At 50.6% G+C, this 25957-nt stretch overlaps 1 protein-coding gene across 8 annotated transcripts; it reads right to left on the reverse strand.

The window, feature by feature from the left end:
• Positions 1-350: 350 nt before the first annotated feature.
• Positions 351-25003, reverse strand: TMEM72 (transmembrane protein 72). Of its 8 annotated transcripts, none has more exons than XM_032491736.1 (6): positions 24673-24725; positions 9412-9478; positions 5758-5887; positions 5125-5196; positions 3414-3553; positions 351-2009 (listed from the first exon to the last, which is right to left on the reverse strand). In XM_032491736.1, the coding sequence occupies exon 6, from the start codon at positions 2002-2004 to the stop codon at positions 1531-1533; it is 474 nt and encodes a 157-aa protein (XP_032347627.1). In that variant the 5' UTR covers positions 2005-2009; positions 3414-3553; positions 5125-5196; positions 5758-5887; positions 9412-9478; positions 24673-24725; the 3' UTR covers positions 351-1530. The 8 variants fall into 8 exon arrangements, with proteins under 8 accessions (XP_032347627.1, XP_032347628.1, XP_032347626.1 ...); XM_032491737.1 differs by having other exon boundaries at positions 5750-5887; XM_032491735.1 differs by lacking the exon at positions 5758-5887 and having other exon boundaries at positions 24673-25003.
• Between the last annotated feature and the right edge of the window lie 954 nt (positions 25004-25957).

Raw genomic sequence — 25957 nt, forward strand, 5'->3', positions numbered from 1 at the left:
GCTTGTTCTGCAGAACGCTGGGGTTTGCTCACACACACGAATGGGCAGCAATATAACAGTTTCTTCAGATTGTTCATGAATTAGGATTGCCCGTGGAGAACAATGTATCTGTTCCGCCTTGCAACAATCCCATGGACCGAACACTATTAAAAAATATATATACTTAACTAAGGAATATATGATTCAACTTTCTTTGCTCATTCTGGGTTTGCTCTTTTTTTTTAAAATGGAGTTACTGGGGATTGAACCCAGGACTTCATGCATGCTAAGCATGCACTCTATCACTGAGCTATCTCCTCCCCCTCCTTTAAAAATTTTTATTTATTTACTTATTTATGCAGGGGAGATGATTAGGTTTACTTACCTATTTGTTTATCTACTTATTTAATGGAGATTCTGGGGATTGAACCCAGGACCTCGTGCATGCTAAGCAGGCTCTCTACCACTGAGCTACACCCTCCCCCTCATTCTGGGTTAACTGTCACTTTCAAAGCCCCATAGCAGAGGGGTAGCCAGCCGCCTGCCTACTTTCCTATCTTCCCTCTTCCCCCTTTTTCCTTCCTTCGCTCCCATCTTGAACAGACACATTTATCACCTATTCTGCTACCAGTCACCGAAGCGTGGCAGAGGCCCTTCTCCACTGCTACGTGAGTTTCCAGGTCGCCGCCTCTGTGGTCCCTGCACACAGCAGGCGCCTTGTCTTGTGTGTTGGCCTGCACTGCCAGACTGTCACTGGCTTTCAGTATCTCTAGTTTACATCATCTACTTGGAATCTTGAGAGCCCATGTGGTGGGGATGCAGGGGGCCCTCAGAGATGCTTCTGGAATGAGCATCATTTATCTGGCCTGGCTTTCCCAGTAGCAAGCACAGAGCAGCATTGTTTCCCCGAGTCGCCCTGTGACTCCTATTGCCAGGCGCCAGCCCCAGAGCACGCAGAGAATGCTGCCCCCGGCTTGGGGCTGCTCCTACCCCGAGGGCTTGCAGCCCTGCCTTCCCTCCCCACTACTCGTCCTCAACAATCTCAGTTGGTTGGAGTTCCGGACCCACGGGCACCGTCGACACCTGCGTTTGTGATACGTAAGTGGCCGAAGCATCTCTGGGCCTTCAGAGGTGAAATGTCACACCAAAGATGAGCTGGGCCATGAGTCCTTGCTGAGTGCTAGGCCCTGTGTCAGGAGCAAGAGAAGCCCCCTGGCTTCTCCTGGGCTGAGGCAGCCTTGTGCTATGGTCTCTTTGGGGGAAAACACAAGGATTTCTCCACTCGATGTCCAGAAGGGACGAACCTGTGTGGGCTCGAGGCAGCATGAGCGTCATCTGTGCTGCCCTCAAGGTCTCCGAAGGATCTGTCATGCCACTTGATGGCCCCAGAGGCCCAGCCACCGCAGGGATGTCAGGTCACCCTTTGAACAGCTGACCTGTGAAGACCCTGAGCCCCCTGGGGGGCCCTTTGACATCAGGAAATTCCAGGCAGGGCTGCCATCTGTCTCTGCAGACCCTTTGCTGAACACCCCCCAGCCTGGAACAAGCTGCTCAGAAGAGGCCAGTGCTTGTGAGGGATGAGAGGAAGAGGGGGGCCTCCGGGGGAGGGATGATGGGGGTGGTGTCAGAGGTGGTCTCCTCTGGTTCGCTGTCCCCATTGTCCAGGCCCTCGGCTAGAGCTGGGATGATTCTGACCACGCTGTCTTCAAAGTGCACCTGCTTCTTCTTGGCCAGCGAGTCAGCGGGCTCCAACATCAGCTCCGCCAGGGCATCTGGACGCGGGAGGGCGCTGGGCTTCTTGGTCCGCTTCAGGATGCTCTTCATGTGGGTGAAGAGGGAGCCGGGCCCCTCCCTGAGGGCCCCGTGGAAGGTGTAGGTCTGCTCTGTGTCCCCAGAGCGAGTGGTGCTCACGGCACTGCCGGAGGGGTCCGTGTATTGCTCCGGGGGGGCCAGCGCTTCGGGGGCAGCTTTGTTCTTTTTCCGCTTGCTCAGCAGGAAGTAGGCCAGGCCAGTGATGATGAGCATAGAGCCTGGAAGAGATCTGGGAGGTCAGGATGCTGGATGTGCCCCGGAGAAAAGCCAGGGGCTGTCCACACCCACTGTTCCAGAGGGCCACTGCGGCACACCTGTATGGCCACACTCAGGCCCCCGGAGCTCCAGCCCTCAGGCCTAACTTCTCCTCACATACCCACATCAGCCTCGTGTGGCAGGCCTGACGCCTGGCCAAGGGATGTCAGTGGGGCCAGTGCTATGCTGCGGCCCTCATCCTGACCAATGGCCAGGAGACCCTGTGCTGGAGGCCTCCTTCTTCTGGTCAGCTGATCCTCGTGCCACCCACCTGTCCTCCCATCACCACACTCAGCCTCCTTCTCAGGGACGCCTTTTCGGGGCTAGATCTGCAGTGCTTTCAACAGACCTGGACTCTGTGTTGGGTACTAGGCCCCTACTGCCGAATGGGGCTTCCTTCTATTCCCAGGAAGTGGGGAGGTCGTCCTCACTGCAGCCTGCCTGATAAACACAGAGGAAACTGCAAATCCCTTTGGGTGCAGCTGGCAGAGCGTGGACTCCCCTTCTGGCCCCTCATTCAGCCCCCAGCCCAGATGCACCCCCTGCCCCGGCCCTGCACCAGGCCTTGCCCAGAGGAAGGGCTGAAGGTGGCTGCCCCGCTTGCCAGGGCCAGAGCCTCCCGTGCATCTCAGGCTCTCTGAGGAGTGGGAGGTGGTGGCTGCTCTGGCTTTGGCTGCGCTGAGTCCTACTCAGGAGTCCACTGACAGCTGCTTGGAGTGGCCCTGGGAGGCTACGACAGGTACTTTAAGGGAAACTGCAGGAAGAAAGAGGTGACTATCTCTCAGCCCCATCTCCGTGGGCAGTCGGCTTCCTGGCATTTTAGATGGGAGCAGGAAGAGGGGTGCAATTTTCACAGCCAGGGAGGAGGGAAGAGAATGTCCTAGCAGAGAAGGTCATGGTCAAAATTCAGGAGGTGGAAGCATCAAGTTCTGGCTTCTGATGTCAGAAACGGGAATGACTAGCAGGGTCAGTGGAGTGTGAGAAGAGGGTGGGGGTACCAGAGTCTTTCAGGGTCCCATCTTGGTGTGTTGGACCTGAATGGATAGATGCTCGGGAGACACAGAAGGGTTTGGACAGAGAAGTGCCCCCTCTGAAAGCTCAGACCACACACAGTCATTGGAGGAAAGGTCAGCTCCCTTTTGTGGGTACAGCCTCTGGACACCTATGTGAAAGATGTGTTTCTTGGGACTTTCCTGCCACGTGATCAGTTCCTCATCCCTGTGATCCACGCCAGGGAGGACAGTGGGGCCCGTGGGGCCCTGGAGCCAGCGTCACTGCCAGCCCATTCGAGGAGCATTCAGCCCCTCTGGCTCAGAGCCTACCCGCGGTGGGGGCTGCCGGCCTCCTCTACCTCCTGGAGCTCCTACCTGGGATGGTCACGTGCCAGACCAGGACTGGGTGGAGGAAGCAGGCCACAGACAGCAGCACGTAGGCCAGGAACCTCTGGAAGCAGCCCAGCCAGTGGGCCTTCTCCCTTGCTCTGTGGGCCAGGGACCCTGGCTGACACCTAGGGGGAGGAAGTCCAGGATTGGCAGGAAGCAGGGAGCGACCAGAAACCCGTAGCAATAATACAAAGCCATCCGAGTGTGGGATGGGGTCTGACTGTGGCCACGTTATCTGCAGTGGCCCCTGGTTGAACACCTGCCAGGGGCTGAAGTCCTCACTGTGGGTTCCACAGTTAAGGATCTTGCCTGAGCCTCTCCAGAGGGTCTCTGACACTTTTCCTGAAAGGACCCCCAGCCCTGCCTTTCTGGTCTAGAGGGGAGGAAGGTAAATGCTCAGGATGCTGCAAAGGCAGTGGGAAGGAGAGTAGGAGACTTGGGGGGCACACTGGGAAGTCCACAGTGCAGTGAAGAAGGTGTGCAGTATAGGAGACACCTGGCTGGGCTGGTTGCAAGGATTGTGCACTGCACAAGGGGCCTGGCCACATGGGCAAGAGGGCTGGAATTCAGCTGCACGCTGCTCATAGGAACCTTGCCTAGGTGTGAGATGGCATTGCCCAGAGGGGCTTCTCTGTTAATTGGTACATAGGAACCACATATGGGCCGGGCAGAGGCCTGATGCTGGGCAGGTTTCTTTAGGGAGCTGCCTCCAGGTTACAAAGGAGGAAAATGCTTGCCTCCATCTTCTTCATCCTTTGAATTGGCCCTGGAGCAGCGCTCTGTACAGCTGCATCCTGTCCAGGCTAGCTTTGCAGGAGTGGTGTGGGCTGGAGAATGGCGGATAATATTGGCCCAGAGCACAGCCCTCCTCCCACATCCCGCTCCCATGGCTCATTGGTGCCCTCTGGTGGTCACTGTCTTGTGCCAAGACCCTGGCTGGGAGTGGAGGGAGTCCAGAGAGGGTAAAATGCCCCTTTAGGCTCAGGGCTCCTCCCTCTTCTGCCCTGAGAAGTTGCAAGGGTCCCTTGGCAGTGGCGTTCAGCAGAAATGGAGGAAGCCTGCTACCTACGGGATGGTGACACTGGGAGGCATCAGGTGCCCTTGCAAGATGCCAGGACAGCTGGGTTTGAAGCTTGGCTCTTTTGTTGACCATCTAGAGACCAGCTGTCTAGGTTCTGAGAAGGATGGTCCAGGGGCAACCCTTGGCCACACGAATGACAGCCTCCATGAACTGAGCATGACTGGGCAGCAGGTACGGCCATTTGGTCTCCTGAAACCCTGTAAGGTCTGCCCTCCTGCCCTCACAAATGGGCTTGGAGGCTGAGGCCCTGACTTGTCCTGGGGTCCCAGCAGGAGGCAGAGTCAGCTCTCAAGCCCAGCTCTGCATGCTCCAAGCCGACCTTTGGTGGGGCCCTTACCCCATGGTGGGTGACTCAGAGGGCAGTCTGGAGGATGGGGATGGACTCTGCAGGGGGATTCTGGGTGGGGTCAGGCTCTGAATAGTTGTGTCAGTTTACTCCGTTTGGGGGAAGGGAAAAAGGGACCATTGAGTCCCACGGACCTGAGCCCATAATGGGGAACTCGTCCAGGGCTGCTTTAGGAACAGCACGTCTCTGGGCCGTGGGCTCACGGGTGGCAGGCATCTGGGGGTGTCTGGGGCAGGGGTGGGGTGGGGAGCACTCTGGAGGCTACTTACTGGAAGCAGATGGCCAGCAGCTGAGCCACAAAGTAGGCCCCTTCGCTCACAGAGACGGCGGCTCCTGTAAACCTGTGGTGGAGACAGGTGAGGGAGGCCGGGCAGCCTCTGATGCGCCCTTCACTTTCCTTTGGGTATCTTCTCACAGCACCTTGGCCTCCTGGGCATCCAGGTATAGGCAAACGACGGCCCAGGAGTTTCTTGGCCTAACCCTGTAACTCAGCCAACACCCACCAGGAGCTGCTTGGAAGCCAGGGCCTGAGCTGAGTTGGGCAGTGGGGGTGGGGATTGAGGGAGGGAGCTGTAGGCCAGCAGGGGAGACTGCCTTGACCCCAGCACCACTGTGTCCCTGTGTGGACAATGGCAGGCTCATTCTTCTACCTGCTGTCACCAGAACTGAGGCCCACTGCCTGGCTGTCTGAGCCTTAAAGCTGGATCCACTCCGGAGCCCGTTCCTTCTGCATCATCCAAACAGTCGCCAGGAGGGGCTGACTGTGTTCCTTAGACAGACTCAGAATTACTCTCCTCCTTTCTGGTCTCCCCTGTACAGCCTGAGTTTGGGCGCTGCCCCCTGAACCCTTCCACCAGCTTCCCCCCGTGGCCTCCCTGACTCCCTGGACCTCACCTCCTCACCTCCTGCTCCTCCACTCTGTCACCACCAGGCTGCCCGAGGGCTCCTTCTGAATCTGCTCATATTCCTCCCCATCCAGACTGGGGTCCTCAAGTGCCAAGTGTGGTCCAGGGGCCCTCCAATCAGAATCTCCTGGGGAACGTGTAAAATCAGAGATTCCTGGGCCAGCCCCAGACTGTGCATATCAGAATATTTGGGAATGGAACTTACGTTTTTCATTGGAGAGTCTCACTGGCTTATGGGATTGACATTTCTTAGCATGCTTTTTAAAGCCCTGCATGAAGGAAGCTGTTTGGTACCACATGACCTTTGCACATGCCAGTCCCTTGTAGAGTCCCCTCCTCCTCTTGTCTGTCTGGGGACCCCTGGCTTTTCCATATTGTACTGTGTGACCAGAGCTACCAGTCTGTGAACTCCCTTAGGGAGTTCCTTGTCTAATTCCTCCACAGAACCTGGGCCCACTCTGGAAAGGCTTGTGTGAAGCCTTCCGTAGACGTGCACCCGAGTGAAGGAATGGGTAAGAGGAGATGCTACTGTGCGGGGGGAGGTGGCTGGGTTTCCTCAGGGCCACAGGCATTGGCCCTGCCACTGTGTGACCAGAGGCAAGGCACTTGACCTCTCTGTGCCTCAGCTTCCTCATTTGCAAACTGCGGGTAATCATAGGGCTGCAATCATAAAATTGTCACAAAGACTACAAGAGTTGACATTTGCAAAGCCCTTCAGATGTGCTTGGCACCTCGCAATCGTCATATACATGTGAGTTTTTTTCCCCTCTCTCTCTCCCTCTCTCTCCCTCTCTCACCATTTAGTACCCATTCTCTACTTCCTCCCACTTTCTCTGCACCTCCCAGTGTCTGCCTAACTCTCATTCCCCAGCTTTTAAATGGTAATAACTAGCATTTATATAATGAGTAAGTGCCAAATAGGTTCTAAGGGCTTTACAAACACCCATTCATCGAACCCTTGTAACCATCTTATTGTTGAATGACTACAATTGTCATTGGCCCAGAGAGGTCAAGCCCTTGGCTTTGGGTCACACAACTCACCAGTAGCCGGGGCAAGGTTAGAACCCAGCGCTCAGACTCCAGAGCCTGTGTGCCTGACAAGAACCCCAGGGCACATGCTTTGATAAACAAGTGGCGCTGCCTTTTTCTGTGTCCTGGTGCAGAGGGGGACACTAGAGTGAAGTGACTCATTCAGACTTCCCAACTGATGCTGCAGACACTGTGCCTCTGACGTCCGGGGAAGCCAGTCCCTCAGACGAGGCAGTGAATTCGAGCAGGGAGCCCTGACGCGGTAGCAACGTCCTCCACCCTGAGGCCTCTGCCAGGGCTCTGTCCCAGCCGCGTGGACCCTTGGGCCACCGTTTGTGGGTGTGAGGAAGGCTGTGAGGGGCCTCACTGGCAGGAGGGAGACAGGAAAGGCAGAGGGTGCAGAGGAGAAAGAGGAGAAAAGCAAGGAGAAAATCACTGACAGGTCGGCTCTTTGGTGCCTACTCTTGGCCCTGGACCCCGCTTGGCCCTGGGCACACAGGGCAGGATGTGACAGTCATATGGTGGTGGTGGTGGTGGGGCGGCTGCAGTAGACAGACACTCCGAGTGTGAGGGACCACGGTGGCAGAAGTCAGATCTGCAGGGGGGAAGGTTTTGTGTGTAAGGGGGGAGGACGGATGGAAGAAGGAGTGAAAAGGGGGAGGAGGGACGTTTGGACCTTGGAGTGAGTGGAGTACCCATGGCAGGAAAGATGGGCTGGTGGGCCGTGGGTGCCCATCCCACAGGGTGAGAGTGGGGCCTGGGTGGAGAATTAGACTAGTTCACAATGAAGGGCGGGGGCCTGAGGCTGGGAGGAATACCTTCTAGGACTGGACCAGAGTGACCAGAGGGGCAGTGTCCCCTCAAGACAGGGACAGAGTAGTCAGGAAGAGGCAGAGTTCTGGGTAGAACACAGTCTGCATTAACCAGCCACATAGCTGGCCTGTTATGTAGGGTAATACGCTCCACCTCTTACCCCAAGCTGATGTTTGCAGGGGACGCAGGCAACTGTGTGGCGAGGAGGAAGTCACGCCCCGCTTCTGGGTTCCTGGGAGGCTGTGCGACCAGGCACAGGCTCAGTAAGACGTGGAGGGCCCTCAGGGCAAGAAGTCACTTCCAGCCAGCGGGGCTTCGGGCTCGGGGCTTCCCAGGGTTGGTGGGGGGTTCATGCAAGAAGGAGTGGCAGGCTTCGGGAATGCCGAGGAGGGTGGGAAGGCACCTGTGGGCTCTCCAGGATGGAGCAACGGCTTAAAGGGGAGGAGACGTGGGTGAGTTTAAGACTCAGAAGCCGCCAGGGTGTGAATTGAGAGACAAGAAATAAGGTGGAGGCCAGAAGATGGCAAAGGAGTGTAGGCTGGAGGGCGTGAGAGCTGGTGAAGGTGGTCGGAGGGACCTGGCTTCCAGGTAGCTGAAGTTGTGACCATGTGGAAGTGGGCTGGAAGGGTGGAATGGGTTGGGAGATGGTGGGTGTGATTCACCAAAGATGCTGCCCTGGGGCAGGAGGGCATGGGGGCTCCTTAGGAAGTAGACCAGGCCACCGTGATGAGGGTCAATGGAGCCGGGCGGAGGTGAGGGCAGGGGATGCAGCCTGGCAACCCTGCAGGCAGACTGGGGCTCCCTCAGGGTGGGGCTGCTGAGAAGCTGGGTCATCAGAGCCTGTAGAGACCCCAGGCTCTCCTCACCCCTCTGGGTTACCACTGCGCAGCGATCTTTTCCCTACTAGGGGGCGTTTGCAGAGGCAGCTGGCAGAGAGGAAAGGACAGGAGCTGAGAAACTGAAGGTACCCAGGTAGGTGAATCTGGGCCCTGCTGCTGTGGGCTTGGTGATGTGGGCTGAGCTGCTTACTCCCTCTGAATTTTTTTTAATCCGTAAAACTATATACATGTCTCCTGTAATACTGTCAGAGTTAAAAGATATAATGTAAACAAAACAATTTAACTGTGCTTGGCAGGTACAGGAGCTCAAATATATACATAGTCCTTTGAACTGATTCCATTCTCTCTAAAACAAAAGTTTGGTTAATGTTTGCTGAATAAAGAAATGATTGAAAAGATGGATGGATGGGTGGATGGATGGGCTGGATGTGTGGAGAGATGGATGGGTGAATGGATGGATGAATGGATGGATGGATGAATGAATGGATGGGTGAATGGATGGATGGATGAATGGATGGATGAATGAATGAATGGATGGGTGAATGGATGAATGAATGGATGGGTGGATGGATGGGTGGATGGGTTGGATGTGTGGATAGATGGGTGGGTGGATGGATGAATGGATGGGTGGATGGATGAATGAATGGATGGGTGGATGGATGGGTGGATGGGTTGGATGTGTGGATAGATGGGTGGGTGGATGGATGAATGGATGGGTGGGTGGGTGGATGGCTGGAATGCTAACTGGTTGATTTATGGGATAGTCTGACTAAACAAAGGGATGGTCCTTTCCCAAACAAAGGGGGTATTCCAGAAGCCCCCTCTACCCCTTTCACCTTTGGGATAGAATGGAGCTCATGTGGTTAAGGGGGGGGGGTGCTGGGGTGAGTCTCAGCAGATCGACTGGTGGACTTGGGGTGAGCTAGAGCAGAACGTGCGGGCAGGGAGGGGCACATGCACACATACTCACAGCAGATAGAAAGCCAAGCTTTTGAACTGTCCCTGGAGGAAGGTCTCAGTGCCCACGCCGATCAACACTAAAGGGGGAAGAAAAGGAGGGAAGAATGGGCCAAGTGCTCCAGCTGCAGCACGGCCTGTAGAGGGCATCTTGGCCATGGAGTGCTCCCTCTCCTGGGGACTGGGAGCCAGGGTAGGCTCTCGTCCCAGTGGCACAGGGAGCTGTGTCTGGGAAGATGCGAGAGAACAGGGAGCCTTCTGGGTTGGTCTCTGGAAACCAGAGGGGCTTTATGCAGAACCCCAGAGTCCTTCTCATCCAGTTTCTCTAGAGCAGATGCCAGTCCATCTCTGTCCACACTGGTCATGCTGCCACCCCTCTGTGCCCCGAAAAACAGCCTGCTCTGACAGGCCACCAACTCTTGGGCTCCACAGTTGTCTGCCACGTGTAGTGGCTTCAAGGGCCCTCACCGTCCTGCAGGCCCACGTGTTCTGCGTCTGGGCTCCAGTGCTTGGCTGTGGGACCCGCCCCACGCCTGTTCCCTTGCCCAGATCACTGTTCTTTCTGTCCCAAGAACTCATTTTCACTTGCTGGTTTGGTGGCTGTATCTCACGCTCTTGGCTCGTTGCTTTGGACCCAGTGCTGAGTAAGCCCCTAGGGTTTTACTTGGACATGAGATGCCACTCAGCCTCATCTCTCCTCCTGTCTTTTCTTGGCAGCTGGTGTTTATGCTCAAATATCTGACCTTCCATTTGTCTGGGGTGAATCCTGTCTTGGACCCACCTTTGTGGACTTGCTGGGTCCCCATGTCTCCCTCCTCTCATGGCTTCAATCAACCAGCTTTGGCCCTGACGCATCTACCCACTGATGGAAACAGTGCACACACAGCAGGTGGCTGTCCTGAGATGTTCCTCCCTCCATGGTGACTCACTCATCAGACCTCTTTCTTATTACAGACCAGGCTGCCTGTATTTCTCTCTCTGGACTCCAGTGACCCACCCTGGTATTTGCCAGATTGTGACTTCACCTTGTCTCTCTCCCAGAGAGTCAAAGACGGTAGGGCTGGGCTATTGTTCTTGGCGGCCCGTGTGTGGTCCTGCATCACTGCCACGCCGGGGCCTCCTTCCCTGGGCCTGATGCTCCCTGTTTTTTCCCGGTGGAGACACTCTGTAAGCTTCCATGCTCGGGCCACCTGAGCCCATTGTCCACTGCGGAGATGCTGAAATGCAGGGTGGAGCCCTTCAATCAGCTGCCAGCACCACCACCCCTCACTTTCTGGGGCAATGTGGAAGTACTTCAGGGAGAAGGGGACAGAGCTCATCAGTCTAGGAAGGGGGTGCTGCTATATTCCTGGGGGGTTCTGGTACTCCCTGGGCTTGAGCACCAGGGCGGTGGAGGACACTGCCTCTGTCCTCCCCAGGCTCTAGCCGCTTGTCCCAGGTGAGGGGTCAGGGATGCTCTGCAGCCTCACACCCCTCTGCAGCGTTAACATAACCTGAAAAGCCCTTAATAGCTTATACACAGTGATCACAGGTGTCTGGCTCCTCACAGCAGCCCCAGGACACAGGGAGTTCGATAGTCCCCATTATGCAGGCATGAAAATGAGGCTAAGTGACCTTGTGCAATTCTCCCAAGGACACGTGCTAGAAAGCAAAGGACCTGCTGACTTAACTTGAGACTTCTGGTTCCAGGTGATGGGCCATTTCCTGGTTTGCACTGTTTACCTGTATGTGTGTGTGTGTGTGTGTGTGTGTGTGTGTGTGATGCAGGCAAATATTCATGCATTTAGTTTTCACTGTATGTCCTGTCCTCTTCCCAGCACTTAGCATTTATTAACTTATTTAATTATCACAACAGTCCTATGTGAAAGTACTATGTTACCCTCATTTTACAGAAGAGGAAATGGAGGCACAGAGACTGTAAGTAAAACCAACCAACCCACAAACCAGTCATGGGTGCCTCAGTCAGGTCCTGCTTTTCAGTCTCACATTTGCCAGTGAATAGTTGAGCCAATCTCTCTGAGGTTTCAATAAGTTAAAGGCCAGAAACATCACAGGCGCTCAATGAAATCACGAATTTTTGGTACAAGGATCCAGCCCAACAGGGGGAAAGGTCTTGCCTGGGGAAGGGGTCTTCTGCTCAAGGCTTGGTGCTTATGCTCATTCACTTCTCCTGGGAGGCAGGGCCTTCCTTCACCTGGGTGGTCTTGTGGATTTGCATGCACTTCTGGCAGGTGACCAGCAGATGGCAGGAAAGGGTCTTGGGAACTTACTTTCCCTGATTTGTACCCCTTTGGCATATGGAGAGCTATTTTGATGTGTTTTGACTGAAACAAAGGGTCAATAGTCAAAGGTGCATTTCAGGAACACTCTAGAGGCAGTGCTGGTTTGCAGTTAAAAAGAACACAACAACAACAATCGAGAGTAACAGTAGGGAAAGAGAGAGCTGGATTGGAACCTCAGTTCTGTGTGTTATTACCTGGGTCGCTGTGGGTAAGTACTTAACTCATCTGAGTTGGGTTTACCATCTGTGGAATGGGGAGAAAATAATTATACCTCCCAGAGTTGTTGCTTGGATTGGAGAAGATAATGCATCTGAAACACAGGGCTTTGTGCCTGACATGGCATGTGCCTCCCTCCTCCCTCTGACTCCAGCATAGGCAAGTTTCCCAGCCTCCAAGGGAAGTGCGGTCACCCTCCCCAAAGCTCTCAACCAACAATAAACATGCTGGCTTCTGCAAGCCCAGGGGACAGAGGGGTGCCCCGTGGTTGGAGGAGGAAAGCAGGGGGCATGGAGTCAGGGACATGACTCTTCAGGCCAGGAGAGCCGTAGGGGATTCTCATGGGAGGTCATAAGGCCCTTTGACACGAGGGCCAAGGGGTCACTTGTCTGACCCTCCCAGTCCTGGGGACTCATGTTCTCAGAGGCAGACCAGGCAACGTTGAGGCAATGGTGACCCATGTGAAGTCCTTCCTTCTGTCCCCTGTATCTGCCTGTCTGCCTGCTTCTGCCCAGTAGCTGCCTGCCCAGGCTCCTTGCTATCTCCTGGCTGCTTTTCTGAGACTGTTCTTTTTTCCTGACTCCTGCAGTTTCACAAGGTTCTAGCTCAGAGCAAAATGGGCCAACCTCCATCAGCCACTCACTGCAACAGATGACCCTGCGGCCCTTGCCCTGAGCTGGGCACGGGGACAGAGCAGCTGACAGTCTGACAATGGAGACAGGGGAACAAATACCATACATGTCCCAGAATCAAGGTCTTCTTGTAACAACTTCTCTATAAGAAAGAATTGCCCTTGGATTGTGGGCTGTATTGTTTTCCATGCTGCAGGACGGCGGGGGGAGTGGGAGGGAGGGAGGGAGCTGGGTGGGGCCTGATGTACCACTTTGACACCCCGGTTGAGTGGCCTGTAGACTCCTTCCATCCCTCCCTGTTATCTGTCCCTTAGGATCCTTCTGCTCCTCATCCTGGCCCAACAGAACATATCACAGGCCCACCCCAGCACAGTCTGCCCCATCCCTCCCTCCATCTCACCTCCCCTCACAGTCTCCAGAAGGGCAACCTGTACGGGCTCCTGGTTAGCACCAGCGTCTGTGGACAAGTCTGGCCTCCTCCTCTCGCCCCCTTTCCTTTAGCTTCTGTCCCTCCTGTCTGGGCTGCATCCAACCACGGCATAGTCTTTTCTTTCAGAGGACAGGGATTTTCTTCCGAGATGCCTTCCTGAGCTATTTGTTCTAATTCAGGCTTAGCAGGTATCAGAATTTCTGGACCAAGAGCCCCTGGTGCAGGCCTGGGCCAGGCAGACACTGGAGCATCTTCCTGGGCTTCCTGGAACTCTGGTCCAGAGTGTGGGTGGATGAAATCTACACAAAGTCCACAAGGGTGCTGGGCTGTAGCAGAGAGAATGTGAGGCTTGATCAGAAAAGCAGAGTCCTGGCTCCTCAGGCAGAGGAAAACTCCCCTGCCTGCTTCCTTTTCCAGAAAATGAGGATCATGAAACATGCATGACTGGCTTCAGCCTCAGCCTCTGTAAACTGTAGAGTACTGAGCAAATGTAGACAACGCCTAATAGAATTATTAGGAGAGGCGGGTTGTTCCCTTCAGTAGTCTCAGGGAACGAGAGGGTCTATTTTTATCCTTTCCTTCCATTAACACGTGCTTTTATTGTAGCTAAAGAGCTCTACGTATTGATGTTGTGCATTGATTTTCTTGACTCAGGTCCCTTCTGGAGGCCCGATTGGGAGATACGTGGTCCAAAGCTCCATTTACCTCAATATCTCATGAGTAAGGCCCTCTGTGGAGCCAGCTAGTGGCCCATGTGCTCCTGAGGATTGGGCCAGTCCATGGTGCTAATGGCTAAGGGGCTCTCCTCAGGGCTTCTGGCCTCAGGGCCGACCTTGTGTTTGGCTGTAGCTGATCTGTTCTGACTCCATCACTGACTTGAGTTTTGACACCTGTCTTGCATTCAGTGCAGGACCCTGGTGGCAACATAGGCCACTTCACAGAAGTCACTAGAGGCCACGCTAACTGGCTTTCCATGCTAGGCCATGGTCTTGGTCCTGGATGCGTGGGCGGCTGGCTGAGGATGTCACACTCACTGCTACTGAGGGCACCTTGGAACTCCTCGTGTTGTATTTATTGTCCTTCCTCCCCAGTTATGGCGTATCTCCTACTGGTCTTAGTGTCTATAGGAACATCTCAGGTAGGGACACACTTATCTGATGACAACGGCTGGGGATGGTTTAAGTTCAGAAAGGGTCACAGCTGACTGTAGACGTGAAAGCTAGGTTTGCACCATTTCTAAGAACATGGAGATGTCAGAACCAGTTGCTAAGGCTCCACTGAGACAATAAGGGAGTAGCTGGAGGCTTCTTAACTCAGGAGGAGTGGCAGATTCTAAGCCTGGCAGGGACGTTTACTGAGAGCCATTCAACTGACACTTCTGAGCCAGAGACACTGTGAGAAAAGGCCAAGATCTTATAGAAGGAAATTCTAGATATTTAGTTAGAGGAGATTTTAGAGTATAGAGAGATGCTCAGTGCACTCCAATACCTCTCACCAGCCTGTTTTGGGAGAATTTCCTGAAGGCAAGAGAGTCTTCACTGTCTGCTAAATTTTCTACCATCGACTGTAGTAGACCATCTAAGAGGTCTATTTTGTTTGGCCGGTAGAAGTCCCTGTGGTGGGTGGCAGGGATGCCCCCAAAGCTCCCTCCCCTTGGTATCCACCCTTTTGTGATGTGACTTGGCAGTCCCAGTTTCCCCAGTCCTTAAATCTGGGCTCAGCAATGTGACTCACTTTGGGCCACAGGTTGTTATCAGGCACCAGGCAAGCACAGAGGTAAAATGGGCTTGTGAGCTGGACCTGCTCTCTTGTGCCTCTGCCAATATCATGGGCACGTGTCCAGGCCAGCCTGCTGGGGCATGAGGAACCCTACCATCCCTGCCAAGTTCAGTCTGACAAACCAACAGCTCAGATAGGTGAGAACACCCAGCCAACTTAGCAGAACCGCCTAGCCTCCTTGCTCAATGTGTGAACAATAAAAGCTTATTGCTGTAGACTACTAAGGTTTGGCAGTTGTTACACAGCATTATTTTGGCAATAGGTAACTAACTGATACATCCACTATTAACAGCTTTATTGAGGTATAATTGACATGCAACAAACTGCACATACTTAAAGTGTGTAATTTGATAAGTACTGACATATATGTATACCAGCGAAACCATTATTCTAATCAAGATAATGAACATATTTGCTACCCCCAAAGTTTCCTCACATCCTTGTAATCCTACCCTCCCACCCTTCCTTCTACTCCCAGGGGCCACTGATCTGTTTTCTATCACTAGAGATTAGTTTGCATTTTCTACAAGTTTATACAAATGAAATCATACAATTTGCACTCTTTTCCTGCTGTCTACCTTCATTCATCATCATTATTTTGAGATTTATTTACGTTGTACCATGTATCAATAGTTCATGTCTTTCTGTTGCTGAGTAGTGTGGATATATATGCCTTGGTTTGTTCATAACTCTTCTGTTGATTGGCATTTGGGTTGTTTCTAGTTTTGGCTATTACAAATGAAGATGCTATGAACATTCATGTATAATCTTTGTATGGACATATGCTTTCTTTTCTCTTGGGTACATACCTGGGAGTAAAATGGCTGGATCATGTAGTAAGTGTATTTTTAATTTTTTAAGAAACTGCCAAACCATTTCCAAAGTGAGTGTACCATCTTACATCCCCATCAGTGGCATTTGAGAATTCTGCATCCTTGCCAACACTTCCACATCTGGTATGGTGAGTCTTTTTAATTTTAGCCATTTTAATAGGTATATAGTAATATCTCATTGTGGTTTTGATTTGCATTTCCCTAATGACCATTGACATGGAACATCTTTTTCATGTGTTTATTTGTCATCATGTCTCTTTGCTGACTTGTTTTTTCATTCTTTTAACATTATATTTCGAAGAGTGATGTTCTTAATTTTGAAGGTATACGATTTATCAACTTGTTCTATGGATTGAACTTTTGATATTGTATCTAAAAAAATCTCTGTCTATCGCTTCACTTAGGTTTTATCCTGTTGACTAGGTTTTACATTTAGGTCTAACCATTTTGAGTCATTTTTTTTGTATGATACAAAGTATAGATAGAAGTTCATTTTTTGGTAAATGGATATTCAATTGTTTAATACCATTCGTTGAAAAAAATAATTTCTGCACTAAATTGCCATTGTACTTTTGTCAAATTCTGTTGTTCATATAGGACTAGGTCTATTTCTGGACTCTCTTGTGTTCCACTAATCTATTTGTTTTTCTTTGTGTTGATACTATGCTGTATTGATTTCTGTAACTTTTAAGAAGCCTTAAAGTCAGGTAGTGTTACCCATCAACAGATGACTGGATGTTGTACCAGATGTGGTATTATATGCAGTGGAATACTGCTCAGCCATGAAAAAGAATAAAATAATGCCATTTGCAGCAACATGGATGGACCTGGAGACCATCATTCTAAGTGAAGTGAACTGAAAAGAGAAAGGAAAATGCTATACCACTTACATGTGGAATCCAAAAAAAAAAAAAAAACAAAAAACACAAATGAACTACTTATTTATAACTTAGATGATTCATTTTTTGAATATGCATAAGCACATTTGATGGTCCTTTATGACTGGATTACTGCATTCTGTTGATTCTTATTTTGTGGTTGGCTTTATTGCTTTGATAACTATGTAAGTTTAAAAAGCCAAACCTCTAATCTGTTCTTAGAAACAATGATCAGTACATATATGTGAACTAAAAAAATGTGCATTATATTGTATATATATATATTTACATGTAATATATTGTATATGTGTGGTCAAATTTTAACAATTCTACCTGATAAAACTAACAAATGAAAAAAATCATGTGGTGTTAACCTTTTATTTTTGCTCGTTGTTAAAAAAGTTGTCTTGGTTACTTTAGCACCTTTGCATTTCCAGGTGGAATGTAGAGACAGCCTGTCAATGTTTAAGAAAAACTCTGCAGGGATTTTGACTGGGATTGCATTTAAACTGTAGAGCAATTTTGGTGAAAACTGACACCTTAATCTTGAGTCTTCTGACCCATGAATAAAATATATCTCCCCATTTATTTAGGTTTTCTTTACTATCTCTCAGCAATATTTTTTAGTTTCCAGTATATAGGTTTTTTTTCCCGACATTTTTTGGGTCACACATCTCCCTTAGTATTTTATATTTTTGATGCTACTATGTATTTAAAATTTTTCATTTTCTAATTTTTTGTTGCTAGTATATAGAAATACAATTGATTGTTGTATAGTGATCTTGTCTATAGGTGTCTTACAACCTTGCTAAACCCTTTATTATTTCTAGTAGCTTTTCTGGTAGATTCCATCAGATTTTGAATAGTAAGTTTTTCTTCCTTTTGCCAAGGTGTATGAATTTTATTTCTTTTTCTTGCCTTGTTGCACTGGCTAGAACCTCTAGTACAATGCTGACTAGAAATAGTGAGAGAGGACATCCTTGTCTTGTTACCAATCTTAGGAGAAAAGCATTCAGTCTTTTTTTTCCCCTCTTTTTTTTTTTTTTCCTGTTCATTTAGTCTTTTATTTGTAAGTAGCTGTAGGTTTTGTGTGGCCTTGTTAGGCTCAGAAAGTTTTCTTCTATTAATAATTTGATGATAGTTATTATCATTCCAGAATGTGGGATTTTGTCAAATGCTTCCTCTGTATCTATTTAGATAATAATATAGCTTTTCTTTTTTAGTTTGTTAATATGATCAATTACATAAATAGATTTTTAAATACTAAAGCAACCTTATGTTTCTGGGATAAATTGTACTTGGTTATGTATATTATATATTTTTATATATTTTCATTTGATTTACGAGAACTTCATTTAGAACTTTTACATTTATGTTGAAGAGGGATATTATAATTTTCTTTTCTTCTGACATCTTTGTCTAGTTTTGGTATCACAATAATGCTAGTTCAAAGAATGAATTGAGAAGTATTCCCACCTTTTCAAATTTTTGGAATGGCTGTGTAACATAGATATTATTTCTTCTTTCAATGCTATAAAATTCACCTATGAAACCATCTGGGCCGATACACCACATTTTGCTGATGACATCATTTACATGGAGGGACTACAGACTCTCAGGATTCACTGACACTGCTGAAGATATTGACTAGTGCAGAAAAGCATCTCCCTTGTAGAGACATACAGGGCAACTTTCTTCTAGGTCTTGATTTCAGGTCAAGGTGTTTGGCCGAGTTATTTGCTTCTTATTCTTTCTTGCCTTCAAAGAGAATGCATCTGCTCTTCTACATGGCAGCTCTCCTGGTGCTAGAAAACCATGATTGTGCCTGCAAATGCTGTCTATCCAAGCCGAACCTACCAGATCTGACCTTGACCTGGCCTAAGGCATCTGGGAAGGCTCAGGGGAAAGCCCTGGGAGGGGCTCCATCTCCCCAGTGTCAGTCACTTATTTCTGACTACATTTCTTTTTGATTACAGATGGTTGCATAGAACTAAGGAAAATTCTTAAAAGAACTGTCAGCCCATGAGAAATAAAATGAGGCTACCATCTTTTTTCTGGTTTCATCACTACATGTGGTGTAGAAGTAACCAATGTACTGTGGGATGATCTTAATGACCCAAGCTCAAAATGTGCAGAAAAGTGTTACTCAGCATAAGGCTTTTCACAGTCTAGCCCCTTCCTCCCTTTCCAGCCTCAAGGGTCACATATTACCTTGTTCAGTTCCTTTGATCTTTCTTGTTTTTCCATCCTGCAAGAAGATCCTATCAATCACTCACCCTGCGCAGTCCCTGTGTCCAGCACATTCCTCTCAAATTAGCCAGCGCTGAGTGAGAATCTATGTGCCAGGAAGTTCGCTGTCTTTGTCATTGTTTCACTAAATGCTCACAACCCTGGTGGGTAGATACACTTGTTATCCCCATTTCATAGATGAGAATGCTGACATTTAGGGTGATCAGGTGACATGCCTAAGGACACACATCTACTAAGTGATAGAGAAGGACACAAATTCACCCTCCCAAACACTATGCTGCAATGCTTGGCACTGAGGTGTATATTTACTAGCTTGTCTGCCTGGTCAGATCATGCATTTCTCCAGGGCAGAGGTCATCCCATCCTAATCTATGTGTCTACATCGCACAAAGTGGGAAATCAGCAAATGTTCACCAGATAAATGAATCCTAGGTGGACTTCTAGATTTTTTGTTTTAAATCTAAGAAGGAGGAAGCAGGCACAAAGAAGTCAAGAAAGGAATGCTTGAACCAAATTATATCATCTAGAGGTGGAGATGTTTTAATTGCTCGTTGGAACAATCAGATTGGAAAACAGTCAACACTCAGTTACAGGATCTGAAAGCAATGTGGTCTTGCTTGGGTAATAAATCCCCCTGCGGATGTGCTGGAGTGCATAAAGATTCCTTAGATGGCAGGAGGTGGTCACAGGGATGCACATTTAAGAAGGGTGGAAATTAGCATGGAGGGCCCAAGATGATTGCATCAGAGCATTCTTTCTTTTTTTTTTTAAAGGCTTTGAATAGGGCTAAACTCAAACTATGCATTTGCTGTACTCTTTAAAAAATAATGAGAACAGCTGAGTTTAAATGCTTCTTTTATTCTAGTCTATATTGATAAGCCATGTGTCCATTTGAGCGGGGCTGTTGGGAATGTGGCTCCATCCTTTATGCAGAGATGAGGTTAATGGGTTAAAAACCTGGAACAAAATAAAACTCCTAAATGATTCCAGGTTGATCCAAAGTAGTTGATTTGCAAGAAACAGCATGTTAGCCTGACAAGCAGGGCTTGCTTAAACTGGCTTTGTCTCAAGTCCAGCTGGTTTCCTTGTGTGCTGGGTGGTACCCTTCTCTTTGGAGCTGTGTCCCTAAAGCCCACGGATGTTTCACTGCATCCCTCCCCTGTGAGTGGGTGAACTGGAGCTCCAATACCAGACCTGCTGTTTGCTGGCTGTGTCACCTCTCCCAAGCTACCCAAACATTCTGAGCCTCAGTTTCCTCATTTGTACAATGGGATTAAGCTCAGCACTTGGCCCTCACAGACCCTAGTAGGTCTGCAGCAAGGTAACGACTTAGAGCATGTTGTCAGTCATGCCCCTCTGGATCCACAAATGGAAGGTCCTACTGTGGTAATTCCCTTTGGAAATGCGTGCAGATTTACCTGTCCCCAGCTGAGGTCCAGGAGTGGGTTTGGCTGGAGATGGTCTTGATGGTGTCAGTTAAAGCATGATGGCAATCATTCAGAGACAGGGAATGAACAGCTGGATCCAAGATCAGTGTTTTTACAGATTCAGAGAATAAACTAAGGGTTAGCAGTGGGGAGAAGGGGAAGGGAGAGGGGCCTTCTGGGGAGAGGAGGGGCATTCTAGGTGTAGAGAAAAAGAGAAGAAGGGTTATTCTGGGATTGTATGAAATCACGTGTGTGAAACTTCTGAAAATTGTGAAGTATTACAGAATTTAAAGAATATGTCATTCAATAAAAAACGGATCATATAATATTACAGATTAAAAAACATATCAGTGTCTTTAGATTTAGGAAATGCCTGGTCATTCTTCTTTTGCTTCCATGTAACTGTGTCTTCTCTCATGACACTACCTGCCTGAGGCTGTGAGGTCAGGACAGACTGATGGTGGGGGCGCTAGACTGTTCGGGAGGTCCTCAGTCAGCCTTTTGGGTACGCTTTGTGTGTTTTGCATTCTACATCCCGTGGTCATCAAGACATACAAAGGCATGTCTTTCAGCCCGATGTAGGTAGAAGGCGTACTGATTAAGAGGAGGGTCACAGGAGTAGACTGTCGTCAATGGGAACCTTGCCTCTTTGCTTCCTGGTTGTGAGAGCTTGAGCCAGGTCTTCACCCCACTGACCCTCAGCTCCTTCTTCCGTGCAGTGGGGATGAGGAGGGCGTGATGGTGCTTCAAAGGGTCGAAAGGAAACACTACATTTAAAACATGTAGCCCTGAGCTAGGTTCATGGTAAATCCCCAAGTCATGATGTTTATTATCAGCTTTTACAACAAGAGTAGAGGCTAAAAAAAAAAAAACCACCCTTGAGGGTTGGCAGCGAGAAGCCTTAAGTATGAGTGCGTTTGCTCTGAGGAAAGTTGGGAGGCCTCCCCACAGGGCCTGGAGACATTTCCTCAGCATTTCCTCTTTTAGGGGAGGCCCAGAACCATCCAGGTGCGAGGACACAGCTGTGAGGAGACGGCTTTCTCTCCAGGGTCAGGGCCTGGGGAAATGAGTCTCCCCTCTTCTTTCCACACTCCAGCCAGATCTGAAAGCCTCGGAGAGGCACCATCTCCCCTGACACAGGGATCTCTTTTCATCCTCCTCCCATTCATCCTCCTCCCATGGGCTTGTTCAGGGCTGAGGAGCAGAGGGGAAGCTCATGGAGATCTATCGTCGGGGAAGAAGAGGGCAGAGGAAGTGCAAAGGGAAGACAGCCCTGCCTTCCAAGCACAGGAGGGGGGCCAATCCCATGGGACAGGCTCTCGTTCTCTCATTTTATGGAGGAGGTGTGCCCTGGGCTTCAGTGCTCCCATCTCAGTTTAAACTCATTTTCCCAGGTCCCCCCTCTCCTGACAGTTACCCACAGTGAGAACAAATCACAGGGTTGAGCCTCTCCTGGGGCCTGAGTCTCTAACCTGGGATGTCATGGCTCTGTCTTCAGGTGGACTCAGTGAGAACCTGCTTGGAGGGACGGATGTATGTCGGTGTCCAACATCCGCACAGGGAAGTGTGGCACACTCCCCGTCCGTGTGCAGTTCCCTGCTTGTGTCTGCTCTTGGGGTGGCTCCTGGTGCCACATCTCAGCAACAGAGGGATGCCCTATGCCTTCCATGGCCAGGAACATCTTGCCATTGAATGACACCAGCCAAGTGTAAGACAGATGGAGAGGATAGGTCTGTGATGAAATGGAAACCTTATGATTGATTCAGAAGGAGAGAATTTTCTAACTTTCAAAACGCCTTTGCCTGGGAGCAATCTGTAAGGCCCATTTACCCTTGTTTGGGGATGACAGTGTTCTGTGCCCACTCATGTGGGCTGGACATGGGGGTGGGACTGCAATGGCCTGTGGGACCAAGGACATCCTAATGAAGTTGCACTTAAAGGGGCTGAATGGGGAGGAAGAGATGGGCTCAGCCAACCAGCACCTGTGCAGGGCAGTCTTTGGCCACAGCCGCTCAGCCTCACCCTCCTGGTGCATGTTCCCGGGGCCTGGTGCCTTCAGCACTGCCGACAGCCTCAGATCTGTGTGCAGAGGAGAAGGGGGACTAGGGGCGGGGCTGCTGGATTAGGAGCTGCCTGGTCCCTGCAGGTGACACTCCAGGCAACCTTGGGTCACATGCTTTTCCTACTTTCTGGAAACCGCACACGCCTCCCCCTGAAGGACCAGGGTTAGCTTAGGTCTCCTGGGGTTTCTGCAAAGTGACAGCTTCTGTCTCAAGTCTGATTTCCTCTCTAGCCACGGTGCCTCTGGAAATGAGGCCTGGACTTCTCAATAGAGGATTTCAAGAACAACAACAAAAAAGAGGCTTAAGAGAATAAGGAATTTGCAAATCTTCCATGCTGGAAATAGGCCAGCAAGTTCAGTGATGCTGAAAGAAACTCGAGATTTTCTCAAGATCACTAAAGCCCCTCTTTCTGGTTTCCCACCTGCTCCCAGTGCTCTAGAAAGTCCAGACACGGTTACTGGAAAGCCGGGCCATTAGAAGGCAACTCATGCCCTATGTTTAGCCTGGATCCTATATCAAAACCAAGGTGGAGGCCCATCCTCAGCATGAACAGTGGCCCTCCCCACTGCGATAAGGGTTGTGGTTGAGAGAAGCGGTATGCCTGCGTGTGTGTGTGTGTGTGTGTGTGTGTGTGTGTGTGTGTGTGTGTGTGGCTGCAGACCCTTCCACTGGCTGAGATAAATCAGACTTTTAAACTGTCTTTAGCTAATCCATTCGAAGTTTATATACCTCTTAAAACAGCTTCCTGACAGGAGCCAGGCGTCCCTTCCGGGCAGAGTGTGGCCGGGGGCCCGTCCCCGTGATATCTGACAGCTGAAAGTGGTGTGTTTTACGTACTTGGAAGCCAAGGCTTAGTGGAGGGCAGGGTGGAGTCAAGGTCAACAGCGGTAGATGAGGACTCGAACCCCACACCCAGAAACCCTACTTGGGGCTAATTCCCCTCCCCAGGATGGGCAGTTAGGGGCCTTGGAGCTCATTCCCTTAGGTGTACATTGGTAATGAGGTGGTTCTGACAGGGGCTGGAGCGGGCTCCCCCATCAGTTCATTCACTCAGGACCCTCAGCAGAGCAATTCCAGACCCTTTCTGGTGCCCACTGGGAGGGGCTTCCTGCCCTAGGAAGAGAGAGCTCTTTGGCCAGAATCTTGGCCATTTCAAAAATTGAGGGACCAGAGTTCCAGGCTGGCTGTCCCTCGGACCTGCAGCATGACCTTGGGCAAGGGTCACCACCCCCTGTTTGAACGTAGGTGCTCCATCTCATTACAGGGGGGTGTAATTGGACAATCTACAACAGTCTTTCCTGTGCTAACTCAGGGTTAAATGCTAGAAGAGACCTCTGGCCAGCAGCTCAGTGAGCCTGGCCTTGCGCCCTGGGCAGGACACAGATCCTCACCTAGCTCTGAATTATGCCCTGGGGGCTTCTCCCAAGATGGTCACATCCTTGGTTCCACATAGCTCTGCCAGTTCATGCATCCCTGATCCTCCAAAACACCTGGCCAGCCGGTCTGGTTATCTCTAACCTACAGGTCAGAAAGCACCATCCCAGAGGGCCCAGGGGCTCTCCCAAGGTCACACACGGGCAATTGACAGGGCTGGGATGGGGACCAGCACTGCTGGAGTCTGAGCTGCCGGCCATTTCCCTTTCTCCAAGACCCACGCCCAAGACTGTGGATAGTGGTGGGAAGGACTTGTTGAGCAGTGGATGTCTCTTCCTTGTCCCCAGGGGACTGTGGGAACCAGAGCTAAGGGCTCAGAATGCTGCCTGCTCCCTTCCCCACCGCAGATCCTGGCCACATGGGGGCCCAGGTCTGCACTGGGGAAGTGAGATGGCAGAGCTCAGGATTACAGCCTCACAGCTTCTGCTCTAACCGTCGGTCTTCCCAGCTAGCTGAGCAGCCCCCACCCCTGCAACAGATTGGGCTGGGCGAGGAGGAGAGCCGTTTCTCCCTGCAAACCCACGGCACTTTTTGGGAAGCCTGGGATCTCCACGTCCAGCCGTCTAGCTCAGCTTGCCCTGTGTGCTGGGAATTCTCTCTCCACGAACTGGGCTGTGGTTTGAATAAAACAAGATGTGCTCCACTGACCACTTCCACGACCGTACAGTGAGGCGTTCGATTCTCATGTCTGCCCAGCCCTTTACCCCTTCACCGTCAGCCCCACCTCCACCTCACAACAGCACCTGAGGAGGTGGGGCTGACCTTCAGCTCATTTCACAGATAAGGGTGCTGAGGGTTCCCAAGGTCACATAGATGGTGGGGTGCCAAGCTGAAATTCAGCATCAGACTCCTGGGTCCCAGCCCCAGGCGCACTCCGCTACACTGGCCACTGCCCTGAAGAGCAGTGTTTCTGGGGTGTTGAGAAAGGAATTGAAGAAGACGTGGCCAGGTGTTTCTGCCCATCCCTCACCAGCCGGCTCCCACACCTCGGGCAGTCCTGTCTGCTCTGCCCAGTGCACAGGGGACGGAAGCTGGGAGGCGGGGTCTTACCTGCAGCGGTGGTGATGCCCAGGAGCCGGCAGGTGTATTCCAGCCCAGTCCAGAATACCGGCAGCTTCATGGTGCGGGGGGCGAGGGCAGGGTCCCAGCAGGGCAGGAGCTCGGGCCCGAGATGCTCCAGGTCGCCTGTATGCAGTGGGAGGCTGTGACCTCCGGCTCTGGGCTCTCGTGCTCTGGAGCCCTGCCTTCCCAAACCAGTCCACGCCACTTCAGCCTGGCCGAGGTGTGAATAGGGCTCACCTCCTTGGCTTGCCAGGCACTTGGCTTAATTATTACCTTGGAAGAATGCCCCTACTGCTCCGCGCAGCCAGGGCCTGGTCTGGAGCCGCTGCGGCCCCTGGCGCAGCCGCCTGAGATCAGGCCGATTAGGGCTGGGCTGGAGGCAGCCTGGAGCTGGCAATTAACTATTTCTGGCTGGGAGGAGGGAGCCAGCCAAGGAGCCAGCCCAGGCCCTCCCTTCCTGAGCAGCAGAAGGGCCCAAAGAAAGTCACACCTGGACCTCAGGCATTCAGGGTCTGGGAGCCAGTGTCTGCAGGTGATGGTGTGCATGTGGGTTTGTGTCTGTGTGTGTATCAGGGAGAGGGATGTGTCTTTAAATCACCCCCAGAAACAACTTTTACAATGAGTTCCAAGCTTCTATTCTTCTGTGTATAGGTGGATTAGAAAGCTTTCAAGTCTGTGGCAGATTTGGACTCCAACCAGACGTACTTAGCTCAGGCCAGTGCTGCACGTGGACCTATCTTTATCCCCCACATGCATCCCCGACAAGTGATGTAAGAAATGACTGTGGTTCATTGGGAGGGGAGTTGCTGTGTCAATAATTAACGGGGTGACCTTGGGGAAACCCAAAGACATGTGTGAGCCTTAGTAACTTTTGCAGAAAACAAATGAGAGGGTTTGGCTGGATTGGTGGCTCTCAAAGTATATTCTGAGAACTGCTCCAAGAAGCCGGTCTCCTCAAATTGGACAATGGTGGGCTTTTACGAATTCTTTATTTACCAACTCATGTCAGGGACTGAATTACAGGAAGTTGTAGTTTTCCTCCCTGACATTTTTCTGAAATCTTTTATGCTTCTGCCCGTATGCGGTAGACAACAAAACAACCAAACTAGGAGGGGAAAAAACCCAAACCAAATTCTAATAATAGAAAACTCAGGCATAGTCCGTTTTGCTTTTTTCTTTGTTGAGGATGCATACACATTTATATAAGTAAATATCCTTGGCTTTTAAATCATTTTAATTTGATTGATTCCTTTGATTAAGATTTCATACTATT

The sequence above is a fragment of the Camelus ferus genome, chromosome 11 (assembly GCF_009834535.1).
Source record: "Camelus ferus isolate YT-003-E chromosome 11, BCGSAC_Cfer_1.0, whole genome shotgun sequence".
Taxonomy (NCBI): Eukaryota; Metazoa; Chordata; class Mammalia; order Artiodactyla; family Camelidae; genus Camelus; species Camelus ferus.